The sequence below is a fragment of the Triturus cristatus genome, chromosome 10 (assembly GCF_964204655.1).
Source record: "Triturus cristatus chromosome 10, aTriCri1.1, whole genome shotgun sequence".
In the NCBI taxonomy this organism is placed as follows: domain Eukaryota; kingdom Metazoa; phylum Chordata; class Amphibia; order Caudata; family Salamandridae; genus Triturus; species Triturus cristatus.
In genome coordinates, this window is record NC_140593.1 from 832,922,120 (window position 1) to 832,949,498 (window position 27,379).

Genomic DNA, 27,379 nt, shown 5'->3' on the forward strand with positions numbered 1-27,379 from the left:
GATGAAGACTCCCTGATAGTGCTCAGGACACAGATCCTTACAAGGATAAAGGGGAGGTCATGGAAGAAGAGCAGGAGGATGATGGCGATGGCGCATATGAGCAAGAATTGAAGAATTTCATCCTGTTCCAATAAGGAGACACACCCCACCAACCATACTCTCTGCCGGATGACATAGCTTTTAAGTTTTGTTAGAACGTGCGGCGTAGAAGTTCAATCCTCTAACGTTTTCAGTCCAACAGAAGTATTTTTTCTCTGAATTGCAAGAACAACCCAGAAAGAAGTTGAAACACATCCATATTGTACATTATATCTTACAGAAAGGGCTGAAACTTATGCAGTCACCACTCACTGTACAAGCAGTAGTGCCACGCTTTGAGAACAAATACAGGGAACCCTACAAAGCATCAACATATTTAATCGGCCACCGAAGCCAGACTTTGTCATTGCAGCAGAGGCTCAGAAGGCATCAAAAACCCAATCACTCCGAGTTCCATCCTTCAAATTGGGAAGTGAGGTGTATTGATAACCAGGCCTGCAGAGCCATTTCCATGGTAACCACATCCATAAATATGATGCACTTACCATCTTAGGCCAATACAACAACCAGATGTGGCATGATAAGTCACCTTTGATATACTTAATCTAAGAAGAGAGAAAGCTAAAGCCATTGTGAAAGTAGGGGCCAATGCCGTTGCTGCCATAATTAGTGCAGCAGTAGATGTCTCTAATACTGGTTTCTGATTCCTTTCTGGAGAAGAAGTACTCGGGACTCAGGACTTCCTCATGTCCACCTGTTCTTTCTGTGCCGAGGTGCAAGCAAAAATACATGACGTGCCTTTCAATGGGTCCACCTTGTTTGGAAGCTTGTGGATGATGCCTTGAAAACTATTAAAACAGATATTACCATCGGTTGCAAATAATCAGTCCTGGCCAGCACTTAAAAATTTGTGCCTGATGTCATTCTGCATAGGACTGGTGCCTTTCTGCTGCTTTCGGTATAGGCTGATTGAGCAAAAGCTAAACCACCAATAGCGACAGTTATCAGTGTGATATCCATATGCCTCCAAGAAACACTGGTATGGTGAAGCTACCTGGACAGCCTCAATACAAGCCTTCATTTTCAACCAATGGACATGATTATTGTGACAACAGATGTTCTATGGAAGGCTGGGGAGTTCACATGCAGGATCTGTCCATAGGAGGGTTCTAGTCTGATGAATAGAGGTCACTCAACATAAACATCTTTGAATTATGAGCTATCTGGCTTGGCCTAAAAGCATTCCTGCCGAAACTGGTGGGTCACACCTTCTTGAACAAAACAGACAACATGACCTTGGGATACTATATTGCCAAGCAGGGAAGCAAAAGGTCTTGTTGTCTTTCTAGGAGTCACTGAGGCTCTGGGACTGGACCATAGTGAAAAAAGTGGACCTTTCAGTGGAACACCTGCTACCTGACCACAATGACCTGATGTAGTCAGTCAAACCTGTGAGGTTGCCATGAGTGGGAGATCCTCCAGGATCAGCTTCAGTATGTCTTCCTTTAGTAAGGTCAACTGACTATAGAACTATTTGTCAAGCTGCAGAACAAGAAATGTCTGTACCATGCAACCAGGTAATGACAAAAGGAGACCAAGGTCACTGCCATTTCTATGACATATTTGTACATTTTTGCTTAGCTGTTCTGTTCATTCCCAGAGTGCTGAGCCGGCCGAGGCAGATTGCTGCTCACTGATACTTTTTGCCCCTGCAAAGCCTTGCCAATTCTGGCACACTGACCTAGTGTAACTTTACTGATTCCGACCAAATCAGTCCAGGAACCACCCCAAGCTCCTGTCTATGCACAACAACCAAGTCCTTCATCATGATTTAAAGTTACTTAATCATTGTGTTCAAAGAGAATCACCAAACAGTTCATGAAGGTCCCTTTTTGGTCTTTCCTGTCCGTAAGATGCCCTCCTGTCACTGGGGCAATTGAGATAATGTTGGTAAACTGCTGGAGATGCCCTTTGAGCTTAACTTTAGGGCACATATCAAGAACCTCTCATGGAAATTGTATCTACTGCTGACTTTCACCTAAGCAAGGAGGGAGAGTTTGAGGACTCCAGGGTTTCACAATCAAGGAGCCATATATTTGCTTCACAAGAGATTGTCGTCTTGTGCACCAACCCTTTGTTCATGCCCAAAGCCCTATCGAACTTTGCATTAAACAGTCGCTATTTTCAACCCCTTGTTTCCAAATCTGTCCATATTAGCAGAAAGCTTTCTACATTCTTTGGATGTACAGAAGGGAATCAGGTTTTAAATAGGGTATCGCCCATTGGCTGTCGGCCTGCATCACTTTTTACACTACAGCTAATCATCCACTTTAGGGCACTATGAGGGTGCACTGCTACCTCGATTTGAATGCAGCAGCCAACCCTTCAGTTGGTCAAGCAGTTCTACTCAACTTGTTTTGGTAAAGGTGAGCCAGCTTCCATTTTTCTTTACATATAATATACTGCTTCTATGAAAGATCCAGTGCGTGTAGAAGATTTAAGTTACTTACATGTACTTTCAGTCCTACGGCATTGGTAACTTTCATAGATTCTCATATGACATGCCCTCCTCCTTAATTAGAGATTAACTCCCTATTTTGTGTATCCTTCTCACTATTGTTACAAAATCTGAACCTTTGGGGTCTCTGGTGGGTAGGTTAGAGGGCTTGCTCAGTACTTGACCTCATTCGCTGAAGTTTGCAGATGTTTTAAATAAAGTGGATGTGCTACTAAAAACACTGGTGTTGACCCTATTGACTGTTCATTGCTATTTTAAAAGCAAGTTAATTTCCAACCTGATGATGTTTAATGATTCAAGCTTGTAAATATATCAAAGATACCAACTCTGGAGAATTGGATTTATAGGTAAGGAATTTCTTCTCTTTCTGAAGATTTGTTATGAGTGTAACTTTGTCTAGAGAAGAAATTGGTTTAGAGGTTGTTGAACATATTTGTCACTCAGTCATTTTTGCTCTTAATCCTCAGGGCGTAGTGGTGTGCACGTTGTGGGGACAATGCATGGCAGCATGAGTGACGACGAGGTAAGTGGACACTTTAATCTGCCAACAACACTATTGCATTGAGCTAGAAATTTCCTGTCTCCTTCCTTGGTTACTGCATTATGAATCTCTTGACCCTTCTTTACATCTGCCTCTGACACTCCACAAAGTAATCTCTTAATTTTGGAAAACAAATGGCAGTTTTTTGTTGAAGGAATCCCAAATGAGAGTCAGTCTATTTGTAATCTCCTTTGCAGGCCTTTGTGGACATCAAGAGCTTTGAAGGGTTTTAATTTGAATATTGTCATTCATCATATCGAGCCTGTGGGTTGTTAAAGCAGACCTGTATAATGAAGGGCCAAGGTTTGCCAATGCGCCACAGATCCATTGGTCCCCCCTCTGACCAGGGCACTTCAGATTCCACTGTTTCCTCCGGAGCTTGTGGCCCAATTTCCCTTTTGCGTACGTGTGTCCCTCCTCATCTACCCATCCCCTTGAGGACTTGTTTGTTGGTTTTATTTGGAGGGACTACATAAGATTAAGAGATGCAATGAAGGGAGAAAGAATTTGGAGGCTCATTCTATCCCAATCTTGATATGTTCTCTAATCATTCACAGCAGTCCTTATTGATGGAGTTTATTTGTGTAAAGTAAGCAGTAAACCAAGGTTTCCCTGCTGCCAAGGATGGTGCACATCTTTCCCTTCAGGAATAATAGGTGACGGTGGACGACAGATAATTTAGTACACTCATCCCAGAGAAAGAAGTCTCCTTCATTTTAACCCCAGTTACAACCTTGAGCTCTTGGATGGGATGTTCTGTTCTCTATAAAGGAGTTCACTATTGATCCGCATAAACTGGCCTCGCCTGTTTCTGACATTTCAACGATCAGAGGGTGAACAATTTTTTGTTTCCCCTTCACCGTTCACCATGTTTTGTAAAATGTCACCATTATTCAAGCTCCCACCTTCCAGTTACTTCACACAAGCCATTGCGTGCTCAACTCTTCTTGCTGTCTCCAAATATTCCTATAGGAACCAATCCCCTTTTCAACCAGAGACCATCACTTACTTTGTAGTCCTAGAGGAAATGAGTCCCCTTTCAACCAAAGACCCTCACTAACTTTGCAATCCCCGAAATGAGGCATATATTGATCTTGCAAACTTTCTTCCAATGTGGATCTCAACCCTCTTGTCATGACTAGTGTACGTAAAGCAAACATGTAATTCTCCACACAGATTTCATTTCCTACCACTCAGCACAGGAAGTAACATCTTTGGATCTCCCATCATCCACCTTCACAGGAAGTTACATCACTGAATTTCCCATCATCCATTTAGACAGAAAGTGACATTACTGGTTTTCTTGTCAAAACTGTCTTTAAAAGAAGAAGCCAAGCAAGAGAACGTCATTTCCCACCACCCATCAGCACGGAAAGTGACGTCACTGGGTCACCCATCATCCACCTGCACAGCAAGTGACATCACTGAATTCCCCTCACCCGCCTCAACAGGAAGTGGCATTAACCCTCTTTAAATGAAAAAGCCAAGCAAGAGGACTTAATTTCCCATCACCCATCATCACTGGAAATTACATCATGGCACCCTGGACTCCTCCCCCCTCCCAAGGCATACTTAATGTCAGCTGCAACACGGACATGCAGCAGATACGTGCTGGCTCACCGAAGGCTCACCAAAGACAAGCTCCGCCCGCGCCCAGTGCTAGGAACCCTAGTTTGATCACCGCCCTACACAACACAGGACCAGAATACCTGAACAGCAGCATACTCTTTCTACAACCTACCAGACATTTAGACTCTGCTTCACTCTCATGCACACTCCTCAAAACCGCAAAAGCAAAATTGGAAGGCGCTCATTCTCCTACATCACACCCAAGACATGGGACGACCTCCCTCAACACATCAGAGCCTCCTTCTCATTTCTTGAGTTCTGAAAAAGCTGAAGACCTGGCTGTTCATAAACTCACCTTGGGACCACACACCTTGCACAAGTGCCTGGATACTCTTTTGGGTGGTTAGTGCGCTATACAAATCAACATAACATAACCTTAACACACTCCAGTGCAGTTTGCACTAGTCTTCGAAAACTGCATTGGAAGGCCTACTCTCACTCTGGGATTGTGATAGACATCTAATCCTATAATACATACTTCAAATCAGTGGCACTGGTAGCAGGCATAAGTGGTGAAGCAAAAAAAATCAATAATTTTAACTCACTGACCGGCACGATGAGACATGAGAATGCCATTAGTGTCAACGCCAAAGCTCTCCATCATGGCTTGTTATAAGTGGTGTTTATAACGGAGCTCAACCAAGAGCTCTGGAGTTGAGGCTGAAGGCAGTGCGAGTTTTTCACAGTGCCTGTCAGCGGGTGACAACATTAAAAATTAAATATGTACTTAACTACTGGCTCTCCTCCTCTGGTCCTCCTTGGAGTTCTTTAGTCGGTTGGAGAGCACATGTTTTGTTTCAGAGCCAACACCCTTAAGCACTTCAGACGCTGCTTTCATTCTGCTGATAATACTAAGCAGCATGAGAGAAGCTCCAGGATTGGTTGGTGTGGGCTAGCTTGACGCTTCATCAGGCACTAGGGGCCTGTGCCTGCTCTTTACTCAGCTGTCTAAGGCAACTTGGGTTAGAGTGGTTTGAAGTGCGTATGTCAGGCTGGATGTTGCAAGACAGCAGGCCAAAGTGACGTGCACTCTTTAAACTGAAGTGCCCGCCACTCCTCCCTGCTGCTACCAATCTGCAGCAATGGCCCCCACTCTGACACTCAGCTCCTGCTGGGAACAATGATAAATTAATGTTAATACCATTGTATTTTTCCAATTTGGAACATTTTAATGAGTGGGATGATGCTCCTCTGCCCTAATGGAGGAGCTGTGACTGTGTAAACTTGTACTCCTGAGCTCCTTGTCCCCCCAATAGGTTTTGATACACCCAATGCCCTCTAGCCCAAGACAGCGCACAAAAAAACAAGTTACTTACCTGTAACTGTAGTTCTCCAGTATTGGAAGTTTTCATAGATTCACATGCCTGAATCATTCCCCGTCGCCGAGACGGGAGTCTTCGGTATATAAAAAAGCAATGCTTAGTTGGATAGCAAACTGAAAAGAGGCCTAGGCCCATTTCCCTTTTGCAACCCATAACCTTTATTATGTAAAAGAGACCAAACTAGTCCCTGAACGACTCAGAGCTCCTCACCCTCTAGAACCCTCCTGAGAGAACCTTCTGCCCCTCAGATTTTCCTGCACTTGTGCCCTAGACACCTTTTGTGCTAAATCCAAGGTGAGCCGCTCAGGGGAGGGGGGTGGGTCGCATGTGAATCTATGAAAGCTTCCAATACTGGAGAACTACAGTTACAGGTAAGTAACTTGTTTTCTTACTCCAGTATTGGAGCTTTCATAGATTCACATGCCTGAATCAGAATAGCGAGCAGTAAAACATAGCACATTTTTTGTTACCCAAGACCTGGAACAAGGGAACATATGTAGCTCGAGAAAAGCGGTCTTCACATAGCAATACACACAGAAAACACTTTCCAAATTGCATATAATACAATATACAACAATAAAATGTGCATATGTAACCAATAAATGGAAGGAGGGATGGTAAAGAGGGCTCACCGTCACTGGAGAAGGTTCCTCAGTACTGCTTGTCCTACTGCCACATCTTTCTCTGCAGGTGCATCGAGGCAGTAATGTCTGGTGAAGGTGTGCGTACTCTTCCAGGTAGCAGCCCTGCAGATATCCTGGATAGGTACTCCCGCATATAAAGCAGTAGAGGTGGACACTGCTCTTGTAGAATGAGCATGGACACGTGCTTTCAACGGCTTCCCTGCAGCCTGATGACAAAACTGTATTGCAGTCAAAATCTATCGGGCAATTCCCCACTTTGACAAAGGGAACCCCTTCCTGGGAGCACTATAAGCCACAAACAGTTGGAAAGACTTGCGGAAAGGCCTTGTTTGCTGCAAGTAAAACTTCAGACAACGTTGAACATCGAATGAATGAAGAGCTCTCTCCGCTGCTGTTGACGGATGAGGGAAAAACCTCTTAAGAATGAGCGGTTCATTCAGATGAACGTATGTAGGCACTTTCGGAATGAATTTTGGATTAGTCCTGAGAACAACCCTGTCCTCTTTGAACTGCAAAAAAGGTTCTTGTATCATGAGAGCCTGTATTTCCCCAACTCTTGTGGCTGAAGTGAGAGCTATTAGAAGAGCTATCTTCCAGGATAAGAACTTTAGAACCACCCTGTGAATTGGTTCGAAAGGCTGCTTCATCAATTGAGATAGAACAATGTTCAACTGCCAGAGAGGTGGAGGAGGTCTTATGGGAGGAAAAGTCCGAAACAATCCTTTCATGAACTGTTTGATAATCCTTTCAGACCACAGTGATGGACCCGAGGAAGTTCTTCTATATCGAGAAATCGCAGCAAGATGCACTTTAATAGAAGCATGGGCTAAACCAGACTTTGCTAACATCAAAATATACGGAATAATCTCATGTGCCGCTGAGCTTAGAGGATGTACATTACGTTCTTGGCACCACAAACAGAATCTCTTCCATTTCATCCTATATGTCTTGTTTGTACTTTCCGCTCTGGCATTCGCTAGTATATCTCTGCATTCTGATGAAATATCTAGGTGTTGAAATTCGCAGTGTTCAGGAGCCAGGCCGCTAAGCGTAGCGATTTCGGGTCTGGATGAAGCACTTGTCCCCGGGACATTGTCAAGAGTGATGGTATTGGTTGCAGACGAATCGGATGATCCTCCGACAGCAGGAGCAACTCCGTGAACCAGTGTTGCCTGGGCCACAACGGAGGTTTCAGTATCACTTTGCACTGTCCTTTCTTTATCTTTGTTAGAACGCGTGGCAGGAGGAGAATCAGAGGAAAGGCGTAGGCAAAGACGCCTGACCATGCCATCAAAAACGCATTCCCCCAAGATCCCCTTTGGTGATGCCAACTTGCGAAGAACCTGCATTTTTTGTTCTGAGCTGTCGCAAACAGATCCACTGTCGGAACTCCCCATTTGAAGAAGATGCTTTGTAAAATCTCCTGGTTGATTTCCCATTCGTGGCATGTGGACTTCAGTCTGCTGACAGTGTCCGCTTTGACATTCTGATCTCCCGGAAGATGTTCCGCTTTTAGAGACACCTCGTGTTGAACAGCCCATTTCCATATCTTTTGTGCTTTCTGCGACAGGGAGAGTGATCTTATACCTCCCTGCTTGTTGATATAGTGCATTACAGTTGTGTTGTCTGTTCTTTTCAGAACAGATGCTCCCTGAATTCTTGGTAGGAAAGCCAGCAATGCCAAGCCTATCGCTTTGAGCTCCAGCAAGTTGATGTGGAGCTGCTGTTCCTGCAATCCCCACCGACCGATGACCTGTAGATCCTGAAGGAATGCCCCCCATCCTTCCAGGGATGCATCAGTGGTAATTAACAATGGAGCTGGTTCGGTCAGGAAGGGAAGGCCCACCGAAATGTTCCTTTTGTGGGTCCACCAAGTGAATGCTTGCCCCATAGCCGGCGTGATCTTCACCTTGTCGTTAAAGGATCCCTCTGCCTGGTGCCATTGCCGGTCTAGTTCCTCCTGTAATGGACGCATCTTTAGTCAGCAAAAAAGGAATCAGAGGTATGCAAGAGGACATTGTCCCTAGTAGCGACTAGTACATGCGTACTGAAATACACTTTTCTCTTGTGAAATTCTTGGCAAGCGTCATGAGACCCAGTTGCCTCTCTGTGGAGGGAAATGCCTTGTTTACAGAGGTGTCCAGAATCTCTCCCAGGAACGTGATCTTCCTTGAAGGTTGAAGGGATGATTTCTCTATATTCAAAACCAGTCTCAGTTCGGTAAATAATTGTATGCATGCCGTAGTTGACACCTAGGCTGCAGTTTCTGATGGTGCTTTTATCAACCAGTCGTCCAGGTATGGAAATACCTGGTGTCTTAGCTTTCCGAGAAAAGCTGCCACTGGCGCCAGACACTTTGTAAAAACTCTCTGGGCTGATTTAAGGCCAACGGTAGTACTTTGAACTAGTAAATGTCTCTGGCTACAGTAAACCGAATATACTGTCTGTGGGAAGGATGAATGGGGATGTGAAAATATGCATCATTTAAGTCTAGAGTGGTCATATGATCCTCTGGGTTTAAGAGCAGCAGAATGTCTTGGAGGGTCACCATCCGGAAAGACTGCTTCTTGAGATAAGTATTCAGCGACCTCAGGTCTAGAATAGGACACCATGGAGAGCATTCTTCCGGACTAGGAAGAAACGGGAGTAAAACCCTTTTCCTTTTTGGGAGATGGGCACCGGTTCTATTGCTCCCTTTCGGAGCATTGTCCGAATCTCCCGACGCATCTGAGATAGATGTTTGATCTTCTGACTTGTCGGTGGTGTGCAAGGAGGGAATTGAAGAAATTCTAAAGTGTGTCCGAATGGTATTATATTGAGGACCCATCTGTCCGTCGCTATTTTCTGGCAATGATGCAGATGGGAAGCAACTCTTCCACCCAGTAGAACTTGTGGAGGGGAAGAAATACATGTAGCCGGATCCAGGAGGTTGTCATTGTCTTCTGCCATTGTCCTTTCCTTGATGACCCCCTTATCCTCTAGGAGCAGACTTTGTATAGTTGTTTTTGACCATATTGCTGTCAGTATGGTTGTGATGATGAGGAATAAGAGGGGTATCTCCCCTGCTGGTAACCCCCTCTATAGGATGATTGGCCTCTCCCTCTGGCACCCCGAAAAGGCACTTTACGGTATTGTAGCGAACCTAGGGCTTTTGCAGTATCCGTATCTTTTTTGATACCTTGAAGTGCGTCATCCACTTGTTTTCCAAACCAGTCTTCTCCGTCGAAAGGGAGATCTAGAATCTTATTTTGCACCTCTGGTCTAAAGACAGTCGCCCTTAACCACTCCTGACGCCGTAGCACCACCGTTCCTCCAAGCGACCGAAAGGCTGTGGTCGCGATATCCATCGCACAGTCAATGACTTCAGCTGAAGCCCTTTCTCCTTCCTAAAGGATCTTTTTCGCCTCCTCTCTATTGTCCTCTTGGATGAGGTCCATGTAAGGTGCCATATCACACCACATCTGCCTATCGTACCTGCCCAGAATGGCAAGGGCATTTGCAGCTTTAACAAGGAGAGCAGATATGGATGAGAACCTCTTTCCTGCATTGTCTAATCTTCTCCCCTCTCTGTCAGAAGGTGCTGATATAGGCGCAGATGGATTCTTAGATTTTTGTTGCGCCGCTTGCGAAATCACAGAATCAGGTTTTGGATGGCCCAGTAAACACGCTGGTGCGTCCAAAGGAGCTTTTTTATTTTTTCTCCAATCTAGCAAGCACAGGTGTAACTGTCGCCGGTGTCTTCATCACTTTTAAACCTTCTTCCCACACATGGCTCACAATTGGGATAGACCGGACTGACTTGTGGTATGTTTCCTTAAAATCGTATAGGAAGCATTCCGTTTGTGTTGTAGCCATAGGAAGCTAGAATCTCTTTCCAGCAGATTATGGAATCCGTCAATATCCACCGGCGGGGAATCCACGGGTACGGGTGAGGGAGATGCCAGAGATGGAATCTGGTAATCATCTCATTCTTTGTTGTGATCTGTTATCTCCCCCTCTTCCTGGTCATCATCGTCCGTGGTGACAGGATCCTGGTGGTGTATAGTTTGAGGAGTTGTAGGTGTAACGTCGTGTAGTGGTTCCCTGCTTCTAACTGGAGTAGCAGGAATGGAATGTGGATGCGAGACCGGAATTTCCTGAGAAGCTGGTGTCGGTGGAAATCTCCTTCTACAGTCTGCGACCATAAACTGCAGATCCATCATCATGGAAGATGGACTACCCACCATCTCTTCTTGGAACCCTTGACGATAATGTTGTTGCAAAGGATATTGGTACTCCCCATAGCCCTCCTCATAGTCATCATCCTGACACTTCACATGCAATTGTGAGGGACTACTGGCGTATCCAAAGGGTCCGTCGTCCTCCTCCTCCTCTGAATTCTGCTCCTCTAGCAGGTGTGATGGCACCAGAGGAGTGATCTTGCTTGGGGAGGTGACTTCTGGTGTAATTCCCCTCTTCCTAACGATTTCCGGTTTATCTGGAATCTCCCTCGTCGACGATCCCGTCGTTGTAACCGTTGACGACGATCCCGTCATCGATGCTGTCGTCGTCGATGCCGCTGTGGAAGTAATCGGCATCGACACCACCGTCAATGATGACGTAGTCGACTGAGAGGCTGCAATAGTCGATGATGGTGTCTTTGATATGAGCTTTACCTCAATCTTCGTCGTCGGCGACGATGTTTTCTTCGTCGACGATGCCTGTTTCTTAGATTTTACCTCAGGAGGCATTGAAGATGGCTTCCTGAAGGGTTCCTTGACCTGAGGAGGAGACTTTGACGGTTCAGAACTCGTCTTTTTTTTATTGTTTCTCTCCAGAAGCATGTCCTTTACTCTCCTTTTCCATAGATTTAGGAGATTTTGAAGGACTGCTCCCAGAAGACCCATGAGTGGTCTTTTTAGGGCCTTATCAGGATGTTCCTCTGAGGAATGAGTTTGAGGAGATTTTCTTCTCTTTTGAGATCTCCTAGATGTTGAGGAGGACTCTTCCTCACTGTCACTGGAGATAACCTCCTTCCTGGCCTTTAGCTTCTGCAGCCATATCAAGAGACGTCCTTCACGATCTCTCAGAGTTTTACTTGAGAAAGTGCGACATACCTTACAGTCTTTGGCCTGGTGATCCGGGTATAGACAGTAGATGCAGTCAGAATGAGGGTCATCAGTGTAGAGCCTCTTCTTAGAACAAGTTGCACAGGCCCGAAATAAACCTTTCTTCTCCTTTCCAGACATTTCCTAAAGAATGTATTTGAACAGAATCCAGTTGAATTTCTAAGAACAAAGTTCTTCAAAGAAGTTGAAAAAAACAGATTTTGAGCAGAGCTCAAAGGAGACTCCCTAGCACAACGTGCGGTAGAAAATCTGGGGGGCAGAAGGTTCTCTCAGGAGGGTTCTAGAGGGTGAGGAGCTCTGATTGGTTCAGGGACAAGTTTGGTCTCTTTTATATAACAAAGGTTATGGGTTGCAAAAGGGAAATGGGCCTAGGCCTCTTTTCAGTTTGCTATCCAACTAAGCATTGCTTTTTTATATACCGGAGACTCCTGTCTCGATGAGGGGGAATGATTCAGGCATGTGAATCTATGAAAGTTCCAATACTGGAGTAACAGAGTTTCTTTTCCAATCATCCTCACATTAGTCCCTCTAGCAGTTTGTCATATAATGTTGGAATAGTTTCTCCATTGTCCCCGTTGAAATTGTGTTTTTCCTGGTGAAACTGGAAAAAAGAGGATACAGTTCTTTCTGCATCTCAAACTCCATACCCAGAGGCCCAACCACTCCCACACACACTTAATATGAACACATTGCGGATTGCTCAGTCAGCACCCGAGATGCTCAGAGCATGATTAAGCAGCTGAGTACCCTTTATCTACATGGTGTCCAACTAAGCTTAAAAGTAGCATTTGAGCACATATTATTAGACCAATGTCAGCCACATTAAAAATATAAATGATCACTTTTAATCAGGTGTGCCCAACCTGGCCATGGCTTTCAGTACCCTCTTCAGCTTGGCCTTTCTATGGACTATATTGGGCTTCATAAAGGAGGAGTCCACATAGCAGATGTCAACAACCTTATCAGGTACTCCCACTCTCCCTTAGGATCGTATGTTCATCAGGCTTTCTCAACCCCATCTTCCAGGCCTCCAGGTCTTTAACACCAAGCAATTGACCCCTTTGTGACCCACAAATCACCATGCTTGAACACTTCACATCTTGGATGATCTAGGGACCCGCATTCCTGAGGCTCAGTCTGATGTTGGATTGGACAAAGAGCCTTACATCCTTCCTCTCTGATTCTGAGAGAAGTACTTTCATCTCAGTATCCAAAACCTGGACACATCAGGCTTGCTTCTTAGACACAGAGGAATACACATGCTTCCCTTAGGCAACAGGCCTCCTTTCCAGTAAATGGGAAGAATTCTAGATCCTTCCCTAATAACATTGTCCAACTTTAGCACTTAGTTTCCAGTGGTTAAGCCTTTCCCCAGTTAGGTTTGTTCTCAGTCAATTTAGGAGGGTAGCTTTCAGTCCGGACTCATCACAGTGAACAAAGTATGGTTTCCCTCCAACTTCTTTGGTCATCCTTTGAGGTATACTCGCTGTCTCATCAGGTATCTAATTTTAATTACCTTAGGCTCTTGGGTGGACTAACAAATTCAAGTTGTGACCTGTATGCCTGCTAGGACTCGGATATCTCATTTTCTTATGGGTGATGGTGTTTCAGTATTGAGGAAGATGCTGCTTTGTTAACCACTATTCTTCAACTCAATAGTCTGGGTTTTAAATATTTTTTATCACCATCCTGACCTTGTGAACTCTAAACTAGGAAGGCTACTTTTAAGAAATCTATTCTGATGGTCTTCCATATTCTATTAGTGATGTAATCGTTCTGATGAAAACCCGTAAATGTCTTCTCTACTGCTACACAGCTCGGTGCATCGTGCCACTCTTCATTTTATTGTTTCCCAGAGAGTTACCAAGTAACCGAAGAACAGGTCTCTGTAATCCCCGTGTTGCACGCAGCCATCTAGCCCACAAGCCTAGACCTGCAATCATAAGGTTATGTCTCTTTTCTGTTATTCAGTAATATAACGAGTTCAAGCCACAATGTAAAAAGCCTTTTGTTATAGTTGTAGATGCACATTTTGCAATATTAGGTTGAAATAGTGGCAGAATAACCTCAAAATCCTAAAGGTAGCTCAATTGAGACACCAATAATACGTCTGAAAAAGAAGGTTAAGCTAATCAAAGTTTATACCTAGGACAATGGGAGTGGAGGCATTCAACGCTGTTTCACTTAGCATTACAAAAACACTCCTCAAAAGCACAGCAGCCCTTTCTATGTTTTTTATGTTCGATGCACCTGTCTGGTATTTTCCCTCATCTTTTCCCTCCTATGAGGGGTCCTGGTCAGCAGCGAGCTCTGTGTATCATCAGATAGGACTAGCCAAAACTACACTTGAGCCTTGCACATGTTTGGCCTTAAAAAGCCTATCTGTCAGCTTTGTTGTGTTGAGCGGGTCAAGTGTTTTTACAGACTGGTTCACAGGTGTGAAATGGTCCTCCTGGGTCTACATTTCTATCTCCAAACTTTGCTTTGACTTTTCACGAACGAGGAGCTACCTAGTCTACCTTCCTTTCCCCAGCTACTAGGTGCATCTTTCTGAAAAAATGTTGCATGGTATTTTTTGCGTTTATGATTTTTATTCTTGAACATCACAGGTGATTATTGGTTAGGGGGAGGGTAGTGGTGGTGTAACATTGTCCATCATAGGAAGGAATCTGCACATTCTGTTAAAAGCAAACCATGTTACAAGAATTAATCTGAATGTGTATTTATAATAACACTAATCTTCATTCTGATTGGAGAGAGGGCATGCAGACGTATGGTAAAGTAGTAGGAGTAAGCAACAAAGCTATCGAAGTTAAGAATTAATCTGAGCTTGTATTTATAATAACACTAATCTTCATTCTGATTGGAGAGAGGGCATGCAGACGTATGTTAACTTAGTAGGAGTAAGCAACAAAGCTATCGAAGTTAAGATAGGAACTCAAGGAGACTGATTGCCTTGGAGTAACAGAAAGACTCTTGGAGATGAGACAGTCTGTTTAATGAACGAGAAAGGGAGAATATGAGTCACTGGACAGAAGGATGTCTGACTGTTTTGGGAATACGGCCTGCCACTATTTCTATGAAATTATGAGGGGACTGCTAGTCTGCTCTGGGAGAGTTGATCAACCCATTGGTTTTGGAGAAAAGAGAATCAAATGACCCCTGAAGAAGTGCGTGGAGACAGAGTGCCTTTGATGGGAGTAAAGGAGAGATTCTGTGCTTACTTTAGCAGTGTAAAGGGGGCAGCTAATTAATTCTCGTGTGTGATAGAAGAGACTACATGACTTGACATGTGAGGGGCAGGTTTATACTGAGAGGGAACATGGCTACAACCCACTCATTGAATGAATGAGAAATGATAACTCTCCAGAAAGTTTAATGTGTTGAACATCTTGCGAGGTGAACCTTGACTGGACTAATGAGGGAACTCGCCAACTTGATTCATTTGAAAGTGGAATGTCTTTATTGGATGTGGAAGAGAATGATTCCGAGGGTGAGAGCTGATGAAGGAATGAACCGGGTAACTGTGCTCCAGGGAAACTAATGGGCCTCCTATCTGTTCGCAGACAGACGAGGCTTGACGTGCAAGTTAATATGACTAACTACCTCTTTATCCCAACTGATATCACACTGTCTTAACTCTTTTATCTGATTGCTTTCGCTTTTGCTGCTTGCATTGTGCTCCCTGGCTTGGATGATGATTGTGGTTTTCTGGCTTTGCACATTCCATTTTCTTTACTTTTGTTTCCACTATTGCTGTCTGCGAAGGCCAGATCCGCTCGTGTACATTTAAGTAAAGACCAGTTCTCCGGCAGCAGAAATCAGGTTGGTGTGTGTTCTCAGTCGAGCTATCTTTGCCATTCCTTGGCTACAGGTAGTAATTATGCAAAGCAATTCCCACTCTGTCAACATTATCGCAAACAGAACAAAGTATTTAATCATATTGTTTGAAATTACATTTTACTCTTCGAGTAATCTAGTTGTTGGAAGTAATAGTTTTTGTAAAAGGCTAGCTCAATTTTCGTAAGCAAGAGTCTCATTTGTGTTGGAAGTTTGTAAATCCCAAACTTGCAATCATTATATCATTATTCTCCATTCCATGACAGGCAGCATGTCACCAAGTGCAGTCCTTGAGCATTTCAGATTGTATGACATATAAAATACATGCAATGCCATGGAGGGTTGGCTCTTGATTACCGAAATCTGTTATCTTTGAATCTAGGTGATCTGGTTCCACCAGGTAACCCACTTGGTGTAATGTGTAAATGGTTTGCATGCACCTTAACCAGACAGTCTGCTGACCATGAAATACGGCATTAGAGATCTAAAGTAAACTATCTTTCCCAGTATTAAGGAGGCTATGGATGCTCTGAATTTCACTCTATTTCAGAAAGTGAGAGTTAAGTACTAGTACAGGTTTTCCTGGTGAGCATTACCAGTAGAATGAGTGAAAATATATTTACTACAGATTTCAAACGTAGAGAGGCCAACAAGGAATTAGTACGGAGTTAGGTCTACATGCCCATGCATCCTAAGTTTCTTAGTTCAAGCCCACTTTTACAGCACTGGCCACGTTGTGGGGACATCAAACTCTCTCCCCCATGACTGGGTGTAAGAAAGAAATATGCAATCTATTAACTGTTCTGCATTACCAAATCTCCCCTCTGGTTAAGGGTATTTTAGCATTTGTTCCAAAAATATTCCTTCTCTGTTTCAAGGTCTTGTTTGAATCACGTTTTCTTATACTGTTGTCTCGATAAATTATGTGCTATTCCAAATGTCTATCTCTTCTTTATCTCTTTTTCACCCATTTCCTTTTTTTAATAAGATCCAGGGTCCCAAAACTACTTATGCAGTTTGATTAATAAATGTCCCCATTTTATGTCTTATTTGAGAATGCAGCCATGATTGTGTACTTCGGTTAGTGCAGCTTTACCTAGAGCCCAGGTTTCCACACCCTCTTCTAAGAAACTGCTAGTTCTAATATGCAGACTCGAGATCCCACTTCTCCTTTTATATAATACCTGCTTTGTCTTATCCACTAATGGCAACATTATATGAAGAATAGGCATCCCAGAGGGTGAAAACCTGTAGTTTCCTGTAATTATTTACATGATAAAATGTGTACTAAAAGTTGATAATAGATAGCATACATGAGTTTATTCTTGCTGTTCAAGTTCACACAAGATGAGTAATTAACTCACCGGACTCCCAACATTTCTAGCCTCTCCTACCTCTGATTTGTGGTGACAAATCATCTTCTCATAAGAATGCCTTTTCTCAAGTTGCTTTTTTGGCTTGTTGTGATGCATTTTGCTGGTTGCCTGCCTCAGATGCGGTTTTATACGATTATCATCAAGTAATTAGGTACTGACTTCAACTCTCCCCAAATTAGGTGAATATTATGTGTGCCCCGAAGTGTCTCCTTCATGCATGGTAGGAGCATCACCTCTGCGTTATGCTAAAGAGGCTTTCGATGCAATTGAAATTCTATATTCTGAAGACATCACTTCATGGACTAAAATCCTTGTTTTGGGAGCATTCGATGAAAATATCACTCGATCTTTACATGCAGAATATCTGCAGAAGCCCTGAATATATTGCCTTTCCTATGAAATAGAAAACACAGGTAATAATCCTGCAGAACCTCTAGATACACACTATTATCCAGAGAATGAAAACCCTTTGTTTCAGAACAATCCACAATGGAATGCCGTGGTAAAGGGGGTTTGTTGTGTGTTGAACTATCTGGTTTTGTTGTGTGTTGAATTATCTGTGGTGTGTTGGATTTCCAGGTGTTATACTTAGATCTTCTTAAGCAACGTTCTGTGAAACAATTGATGAACAATATTTTCATTTTGATTGTTTGGTTCTAGGACGTAGTTCAAAATCCTTAATCTTAATAATAAATTTTATCAGGATCAAAGGTCTTCGCAGAGGAGCTACTGTTGGCATAATCGCGTCCAATTTGAAAGTTCAAATGCCCCATGGGCAGAAATGTTGACAAATAAGTTGGCTTTGTGTGAATGTTCACCATTCTTTCGTCTCTAAAATATAGCTTCTGTTTACCTGGGAATCATTGTCTTGAAAGCATTTAATCTTGGGTTTTCTTAGAGGTTTCAAAGACTATCACTAGCTATCTAGTAGCGGCCATATTTATATTATCTAGCTTCTTCGACTAAGATACATGTTCTGGTCCTTAAAGGTTTAGACCATTTCAACCCCACCCCCTCCCCCCTGGAAAAATTTTAATTATCGCAGGAATTACAGCTTACAAATGCATTTTTACAGATGGACCCTGGTCACTTTGTTCCTCCAATTCCATGATGTGGTTACCATGTAAGGATCTTACTAGGAGATCCATCAGTGCAACCTCTCTCTGGTTTAATATCTATTTAGAGGCACTTGCGATCCCTGATCTTTGGCATCTATCCCTCTCTGATCCTAATCCTGAGCATGGGCAAGAGAGCCTAGCCCTTGGTTCCTGTTTCCAAGGCAACAGTTAAATTACTTTAACTTCAACCTCCTGTGCATTTAGGAGGAATTGCAATCTCAAAGTTTGAGGGCGCGGAAATATTTAATTTGCTATAATAAAGCGGATTGATTACATATTAACAGACTGCATTTCCTGTCTTGCATATATAAAATCCAATATAGATTGGTCTGGAAGTCGTCCCGTCTCATCTGAAATGCTCAACTATCAAAATACAAATTCATGCTGATAATAAGATTGCTAATGCATAGGCAAACAATAGTGGAAAAACACACATTCATTGGATGGCTTCATCTGCTCCGTCAGCGTTTTTGTAAATTGAATTTTTCACTCAATAGTTTTCCTGGTGATTTTGTGCATTTTCAGCTGAGGTTAGCTACATATTGTGCTGGAGCAGTTAAATACACTGTGATTTTGTTTGCTAATGGACTAGCATTTCTACCTCTTTTAGTTAATTATGCAAAAGTCTTTATGGGAAAACAATAATGTGCTCCTGGTGACCCAAGTCAACCATTATGTGAGATAAAGGTGCGGTAATAGAATGTAGGGAGATGTGCTAGTTGTCAATGGTCCTGCCTCTTGACAGCAGTAAATTTCAAATAGCGGTAAACTGCATAGGCCACAGGATTCAGTGATCCACGGTTGTAGGTGCATATGTTTTCAGGAAGTTTCTTCTTCTAAAAGCCTGACCCTCCTCATGTGTCAGTCTACAGGTTAATTTGCCACTTTTGACAGTATTTTGGTTACAAACGCATACCATTCACCTCTGGGTGTTTCTTTGAATATTTGTAACCCCTTGAGCCTTTATTAGTCACTGAAATGTAACTTGCATTCTATTTTTTTGAATAAGATAAATCCGCCAAAGTTCGCCTCTCAAATTGCCTCAGTTTCCTTATTCTGTTGCTTCTGTCTCATAAACTATGTCACTGCTCCTCTTTAGATGGTTTACTATTCTAGTATCCCTTTTTCAATTAATCTGAATTCATCATCATGGTTATATCTCTCCCTATCTTGCTAAACTTTGCTGGCTCCCCATTTGTCTTCGGTTTAGGTTTCTCTTTTTGAGCCTTGCTTTTAAATGTTTTCCCTTACTTACTTCAACTTGCTTAATGATAATGCAGTTTTTTATACTCTTGCCCAATCTCTTCGCTCTGCTTCTCTGTTTCTTCTACATAGCGACTCCTAATTTTCTGCTGATTTTTTTTCTGCTTTAAACCAAAATTATTCGAAGGAAACTCTATTCATATCAGAAGAACTACCTTTGCCTGGTGTAACATTTTACTCAAAGCCCATCTTTTTGAACTAGCTACCCAACCTGTGTGTAAACTGTTTCTGATGGATACTTATAACTTCAGATTCCTCACCTGGTGACTAGCCCCAGGTTCCAGACTAGATTCGGAAAATTCAAAGCACTGCTCCTGTGCACCAGCTAGTAGCGTCATGCAACTCTGCATTGACGTCATTAAGCCTTGTATGGCTAACACGAACAGATGTCTGTGACAAATCTCCACAAGATGTGCGTTTGGTGCCTGTGTTCGTTGCAAGACTCCAAAGCCTGCAGCAACTGTCTCAAGGTGAACCTGAAAGTCGTCCAAGATTGTAAGGCGAAGCTTTTCATGGCAAAGCACCAGAAAAGCTCTGCACTGATCCCTCTGCAAATCAAAATCCAGAGCGTGAACCTGCTCCCGGTCCTGATGTCATTCCCGAGGCCGATCCTTCTTGTGTGCAGTCAAAGTCTGGGTAAGTCAAAGAAGAAACATAGGAAGTCCAAGCAGAACTCGGCCACTTCCCACCCCTCTAGGAGAAAGCATGAGGGTGTTTATTTATTTATTTGAAAAGTTTTATATAGCGCTGGCTAGACCCGGAGGTATCAGAGCGCTTTACATGAGGATGAGAATTGTTTTAGAACATGGTCACCAGTTACAAGTTACACAGTTTTAGAGCATAGTTACAAGTTGCTGGAGAGGAGTTACATGTGTTAAAAACATATACATAAGGGAAAAAGCAGGCACGGGGAGAGATTCAGGGGAGAGAGGATAGGAGCAGGGGAGATAGACAAAGAATGAAAGAGGGAAAGAGGTGGGGGGTGAAGGAAATGCAACCGGTAGACGAGGAAAAACAGTGTCCAACGTCCGGAGTGCTGTGATCCCAGTGGAAATAGTGTCATTCCCACACCTCCGCTGTGTGTGGCTCCCTTTACGCTGTGGACTCTCTCAGAGGGGTCTCTGAGACTCCAGGGCATAAATACTGGATCCTTCCCCAACAAGGGGAGAGGGAGTGCTTTGGCAAGGGGCACCATTCCCACACCACCGCTATGTGTGGCTCCCTTGATGCTTTGGACTCTCTCAGGGGGGTCTCTGAGACTCCACGGAATAAATGCTGGACCCCTCTCCAACAAGGGGAGAAAGGAGTGCTTTAGTAAAGGGCACACATCTTGGTGGTTACTTTAGGGATAATGGTGTATTGCGTGGTAACACAGTTTTAGAATGGAGTGGACAGTTTCAAAGTCTGCAGAATTGTGGGGCAACCCCTCGTTCCTGCCATCAGCCCTCTTGGCGGGAGTGAATCTGAAGAGGAGTCTGTGGATAGTCGCCATTTTCAGGCGTGTCAGAAATAGTGGATTATGGCATTGGGTGTCTTTTTGGTGGCCATTTTGAAGTCAGGCTGTTTACTAGTAAAACTAATGAATCATAAGAAATAAGAAAATACCTGAAGGGTCCGTGTTCGTAGTGGTCATTGTGCCCTTTCCTGAGATATCACTTTGCCTCCAGTTCTACCGAGGAGCTGACTCCATCTTTGGTTCTGATGCACCCCAGGCACATCGGTGACCTTGCTGCAAGCTGAAGCCTTTTGTGAGGCTAAGCTGCACATCTTTGACACGCTTCCAGGTCTCTAAGCTGTGCCTATGGACCCCACGGCCCACAGGCCCCTCCAGTTGGGATAACCGTCGGGTTTGTCCTCGATTCCATCTGGACCTCTTGAACACACCTCAAGTTCAGTACCTGTAATGCACTTGGAGCCAATACCTGTTCCAGCCTCTCATTCATTGATGCCATTGCCAGAGGAGTAGGACCACCAACCCATTGTTCTGTACAACTCAGAGCCTGCTTTAGCTAGACAGAGGCAAGGTCCATATCTGGACATGACACTGCTTATACGGAACCCTTCAGATTAAGCTATATTTCCACTTATGAGTGGCCACGCACATATATTGCACCAGCTTTTTGGTTGAAACTTCGATCAGAGCCAGCCATATGGAGATGACAATGGATGGGATGGGGAAGAACTTTCCTCTTATGATGCAGAAAGCTTGTACATTGATTTACAGGTAAATAATGGACTGACCACCTCAACCGTTACTATGTTGGTCCACAGCACCCGGACCAGCAACTGAGGAGAGTGCTTCATTTGCCACAGTAATGTTAAGGGCTGCTAATGTCCTTGACTGTCACCTCCCAACTGCAGATCTTAAAATGAATATTCACAAAGAGGTCTTACAGCCCAGCCAGGTACCGCCTGTACCTCTTTACCCTTTAATAAAGCCCTTACTGACACACTTTTGGACACTTGGGCTAAGCCATTCTCTGGCACTTTGCACAACCGATAAGTCGCCCTTTGCTAAAGACCTGCTCCAGATGGCCTAGATCTGTTGACCTAGCAAACAGCACCAGAGAGCTTGGTAGTACACGCATGCAGCAGTAAAGTAAATCCTAATGCTTTTCCAGCCACTCCACCTGACATGGAGTTAAATTGAGTGAACACTTTTGGCAAGCATATGTTATTTTCGGGCAGTCTTGGCCTGAGGTCAGTTAAAGCGAGTTGCCTTTTTGTCCATTATACCTACACATCATGGTGAGTGGGATCATGGTGAGTGGATCATGGTGAGTGTGATCCTACTTGCGGTCCCAGGAGACCTACGACCTTAAATAGCTCAAACCATTCAAGATGGTCAGGATTAGAGCGAATTTGTCATCCGCTCTGGCCTGAAACCCACAGATTGTCTAGGAAGGGCCATAGAAACTAGTGTGGTTCTTCGGTGCCATGCCTGAATGTGGTCCATCAGCTTGTACAGGGGCGTCCAAGCATCCTTAATGGACAAGATTTTCAACAGCTCCAGCCTATACGGTGAAAAGGCAGACTCAGCCCTGGAACATTTTAAAGGAAGCTAAGCCAAGGCGTGTACTCTGTGCCTGTTAGACATGGGATATCTAGTTGGCAGTGGTTTGCACTCCGTCCAAGCTGGGACCCACACTCTAGTGAGGGTAAGTGGAGTACACAAAAACCCTGCTCTCCCTCTGGTAGCTTGATTCAGAGCAGTCAAGCTAAACTAAAAAGGCAATGTGTAAAGTATTAGCACACACACACACACAAATAAGAAATATTTATTTGGGTGAAACAAGCCCAAAATGACAAATATCCAACATACTTAAGTCAAGATATGATTTTTTTAATATTAAATGCAGTGATAGGGTTTAAAAACACAGTAGCTCCGGTTAGGGCTATCTTGACGTGCTTGATGGAGTCCAATCTACAAGTTCGGACCGACTGCGATGAAGCACCGGCCAGCTATGGAGTTACACTGACCCCAGCACAGTACATTGTAAACTCTGAGAAACAAAGACGGTGCGAGGCGCCGGGGAGGTGAGGACATCTTTCCTGGCAGTACAACAGCTCTTTTTCCTAGCAGAATGTCCTCAGTCCAGAAGTGTTTTGAGTATATAGTGTGAAAGGTACAGTACTTATACCCATTTTAGCCTTTGAAGTAGGGGAATCTTCAAAGAAAGGTCTTTGTAGTGCACAAGACCATGCCCTCCTGGCCCTGACTCTAGACACACTACAGGGGGGTATGCGGCTATTTGGGTTGGTGCAGGCACAGCCCTATTCAGGTGCAAAGGTTAACTCCCCCCACCACTCTAGCTCAGGAAGACCTATCAGCTTGGTTATGGACCTTCAGGATATGCAGAACACACCTCAGCTTCCTTTGTGTATGACTGTCCAGAGTAAATTCACAAAGCCCAACTGTCATTCAACCCAGATGTGTATTCTAGGGACTGGCAGAGGCAGAATGGTTAAAGTAAGAAAATGCCAGCTTTCTAAAAGTGGCATTTTCTGACCTGCAATTTAAAGGACAACATCACTAAACAATGTGTTTTTAAATTCTGAGTCCAGAGACACCAAACTCAAATTCGCATCTGCTCCCAATTGGCAGATACACTTGTAAAATGTTACAAGGCAGCTCCAATGCTAACCTATGGGAGAGCTAGGCCTTGCTGTAGTGAAAAGCACATCTTGTAGTTTTTCATTACCAGGACATGTAAAACTCAAAAGTACAGGTCCTACCTTTTAGATACACTGCACACTGCCCAATGGGCTACTTTGGGCCTACTTTAGGGGTATCTTACATGTAATAAAAGGTAAGGTTTGAGCCTGGCAAGTACGTGAACTTGCCAGGTCGACATGGCAGTTTAAAACTGCACAAACAGGCTCTGCAGTGGCAGGCCTGGGACATGTTTGAAGGGCTACTCGTTGGTAGCATAATCAATGCTGCAGGACCACTATTAGCATTTGACATATGTAGTGCCCTGTACTAGGAACTTACCAGTAAATCAAATATGCCAATCATGGAGAAACCATATGCCATCACATTTTAAACACTGAGCACATGCACTTTAGCACTGATCAGCAGTGGTAAAGTGCCCAGGGTCTTAACACCAGCAAAAACGAAGTTTAGCAGAGTAAAAAAAGGAGGTCAGAAGCAAAAACACACCAAATGATGCCAGGTCTAACAGCACCTCTCAGCTCCAGTACAGCAGTCTCTACAACAATTTCTTCATGTTTGGTGATATGCCAGGGGCTAGCATATCAACAGCGTCAGCCGCCACCACCCGCACAACAGGCTTCCCAGCCCTTTCGAGGTTGGGGCTGAGGGTCCGGCAGGCAGCGGCCCAGCAGCGACAGACAGCATTCCTTCCAATCTTCTACCCCTCTGGCCACAGCCACCAAATCTATTTATTGTGCCCTTAGCGGCACACTGCCAACCAGTGTGAGGCAGGATCAGCCACTTCCTGCAGGAATGACAAAACATCACATCAGACAAATAGGTCCTGCAGATTGTCCAACTGAGACACGCCCTGCCGCTCCTTTTCGAACTGCCACCAACAGTGGAAGCCTGTCCTAGAACTACCTGTCCATTTTATGCCAGGAAGTTCAGGCTCTTTTGGCCAAAAGACCCATAGAGAGGGTACTGGGAACTGGGTGTTATTCCTGCTACTTCTTTGTGATGAACAAATCCAGAGGCCTCTGCCCTGTCCCAGATCTTGGCCCTCTCAATGCTTGCGTGAATAAAAATTCAAGATGCTCACTGTGGCCCAGCTTCTATATGCCCTGGATCTCAGAGACTGGACAGTGGCATTGGATCGGCAGCACTTGTATTCACAACTCCATTCTGCAGGCCCACAGCCTTCATCAGCAGTTCATGGTGGGCTCAGGTGTTCACAAAGGTGGTGGTCACTGCCTATCTGCGGAGGTTGGGGGTACCAGTCTTCTCCTACCTTGACGATTGGCTGTTGAAGGCGGGTTTACCGCAGTCAGTTGCGGACCACCTCCAGGCAGTGGCCAACCTCTAGACATCTTTGGGGCTCTCAATCAACCTGCCTCCTAACCTAACTAGCCTAACTCCTTATTAGAGGCTTCCCTTTGTCGGATCCTTCCTGCATACGGTGCACTTTCTAGTCTTTCTTCTGGACCAACAGGTCTGGGCTATTATGGCTATGATCCTGATGTTTCAACCTCTGTCCTGGTTTCCAGTGAAGATTGCACTGAGGCTTCTTGTTCTACTAGCTTCCTACACCCTACTCGCGAACCATACCAGATGGCAGATGTTCGCTTTGCAGTGGGACCTAAAATCTTGTTGAGTGCAGCACCAGGGGAACATGTCCGATTCTATTCAAATGTCTGGGAAGACTGCAAACGATCCGCAGTGGTGGCTACTCGACCGTAGTTGGCCCAGCAGCAGAGCCCTCTCCCTGCCCCACCCTAGTTGACAGTGGTGATAGACGCATCACTAATGAGTGGGAGAGGTGCTCTGGAAGACGTGGAGATCAGAGGGCTCTGGGCTCCGGTGCACACCCACCTCCACATCAACCTGCAGGAGTTGTTTGGTGATTCCCTTGCCTTTAAAGGCCTTCCTGTCAACCATCAAAGTGAGGCTGGTGCAGATTCTCACGGACAACACCCACAGCATGTGGTACTAACAAGCAGGGTGTGGTGGTGCCCAGAGTCCTAAGCCAGGCGGTTATCTGCCTCTGGAGCTGGCTGGAACATCAAGGTATTTTCCTGGTGACAAACCACCTGGAAGGATCTTTAAACACCTTGATGGACAAATTCAGCTGCCTGTGCCTAATGGATCACAAATGGCAGTTACACCTGGAGGTGGCACAGAGGATCTTTCAACAATGAGGAGGACATTGTCTAGATTTGTTCGCCACCACCAAGAATGTGCAATGTCAGCACCTTTGGCACTTAAGTCCCCCAGAAATCTCTCTCTGTCTGAGATACGTCCTTCATAGAGTGGAGTACGAGACTCCCGTATGTCTTCCTGCTGCTACCACTCCTACCCAAGTTCTGAAAAACATCAGGAATGATCTGGTGTAAATCATCCTAATGGCAACGTATTGGGCCAGGAGAGTGTAGTACCCAGAATGTTTGGGCCTGAGCATCTGCCATATTATCAGGCTTTCAATGGAGAAGGATCTCCTGTTGTAGTAGCAGGACACATCCTTGCACCTGAGTGTGCAATGTGCACCACCATGCCTAGAAATATGGCAGCAAATGTATTTTGCCCTTCATCCCGTGGTTATCATTCTGTCTGCCATGCACCCTTCTACAAAATCTGTACATGCAATGCACGTGATAATTTTGTGGCGTGGAGGGTTGCCTGGCAATTAGACCCGTTGCATGCAAAACTGTTGGATAAGTTGTCTGTGACCCAGCAATACCTTGCTCTGGGCACAGTTAAAGGTTAACTGTTGTCTCTATCAGCCCATTTAGCTTTGCTGGACTAACTGTCCTTGTGCAAATCACTGGTTGTGATGCATTTTCTAAACGCTTTGCAACATACGTTTCCACCAACACTTTTTGTAATGCCACAGTAGGACTTAAATTTAGTCCTCACCTTTCTGAGGCATACTCCTTTCGGACCAATGCACAATTGTTTATTGTGCCTACTCACCTACAAAACAGTTTTCCTGGTTGTGATAACATCCATTCACCGGGAGATTAAACTTCAGGTCCAGCCTCTCTATTCCACCTTTTTTTTGCTGAAAAACTGATGTTCAGGACTGCAGCAGGTTTCCTGTTGAAGGAGGTATCACTTTTTTATTTTGGACAGACCATAACTCTCCTAACGTCCTTTGCCATAACGCTTCCAACTTCCTTTGCACCACTTCATCCCTGAATGAGAGACACCATTATTTGCACCACAATAGATTGATTGCACCAAAAAACATTGGGTGGATGATCAGCTCTTTGTGTGACTCTCTGTGATGAAGAAGGGTAAGGCAGTGCAGAAACAAACCATCTCTCGAGGTGTAGACTACTGCATTAAAACCTGCTACATACTGGCTAAAAAGCTGCCCCAGAAGGTCCAAGGGCTCCTCAACCAGGGCCAAGGTGTCTGCCACGTGGAGTACCTGTCCTGGATATTTGTCAGGCTGCTACGTGGTCGTCAGTGCACACGTTCACAAAGCACTACTACCTCAACATCCAGGTCTGTCGAGAAGGCCTGCAAGATATTTTTTTTCAGCCATTCCACAGTCCTACCACCTGGGAGGTACTGCTTAGGTATCTAGTCACAAGATGAGGAATCTGTGGTTGGAAAAATCCATCAGAGCAACAAGTTACTTCACTTTAGTAACTCTCTTTCTTGTGGATACTCGTCTAACTGCAGATTCCTCCTTCTGCTTCTCCATTCTGTGGTATGGTCTCTTCCATCTAAAAAGATCCTAATTTAGGAATCTGCACACTGGTTTTTGAATGGGTCAGGCGGCTCTGTATCTCAGGGCGAATTAATGAAAGGAACTGACAT

The 27,379-nt window shown here is 44.4% G+C and overlaps 1 protein-coding gene across 2 annotated transcripts in view; it reads left to right on the forward strand.

The window, feature by feature from the left end:
• The window catches only part of IFT38 (intraflagellar transport 38), an 854,149-nt gene that overhangs the window by 824,778 nt on the left and 1,992 nt on the right, over positions 1-27,379 (forward strand). The window contains exons 11-12 of one of the 2 annotated variants that reach the window (XM_085628445.1): positions 3,025-3,080; positions 15,570-15,626. In XM_085628445.1, coding sequence (XP_085484571.1) covers positions 3,025-3,080; positions 15,570-15,626 — 113 coding nt within the window. The remainder of the gene's footprint in view (positions 1-3,024; positions 3,081-15,569; positions 15,627-27,379) is intronic. The other variant, XM_085628447.1, reaches the window with a different exon arrangement.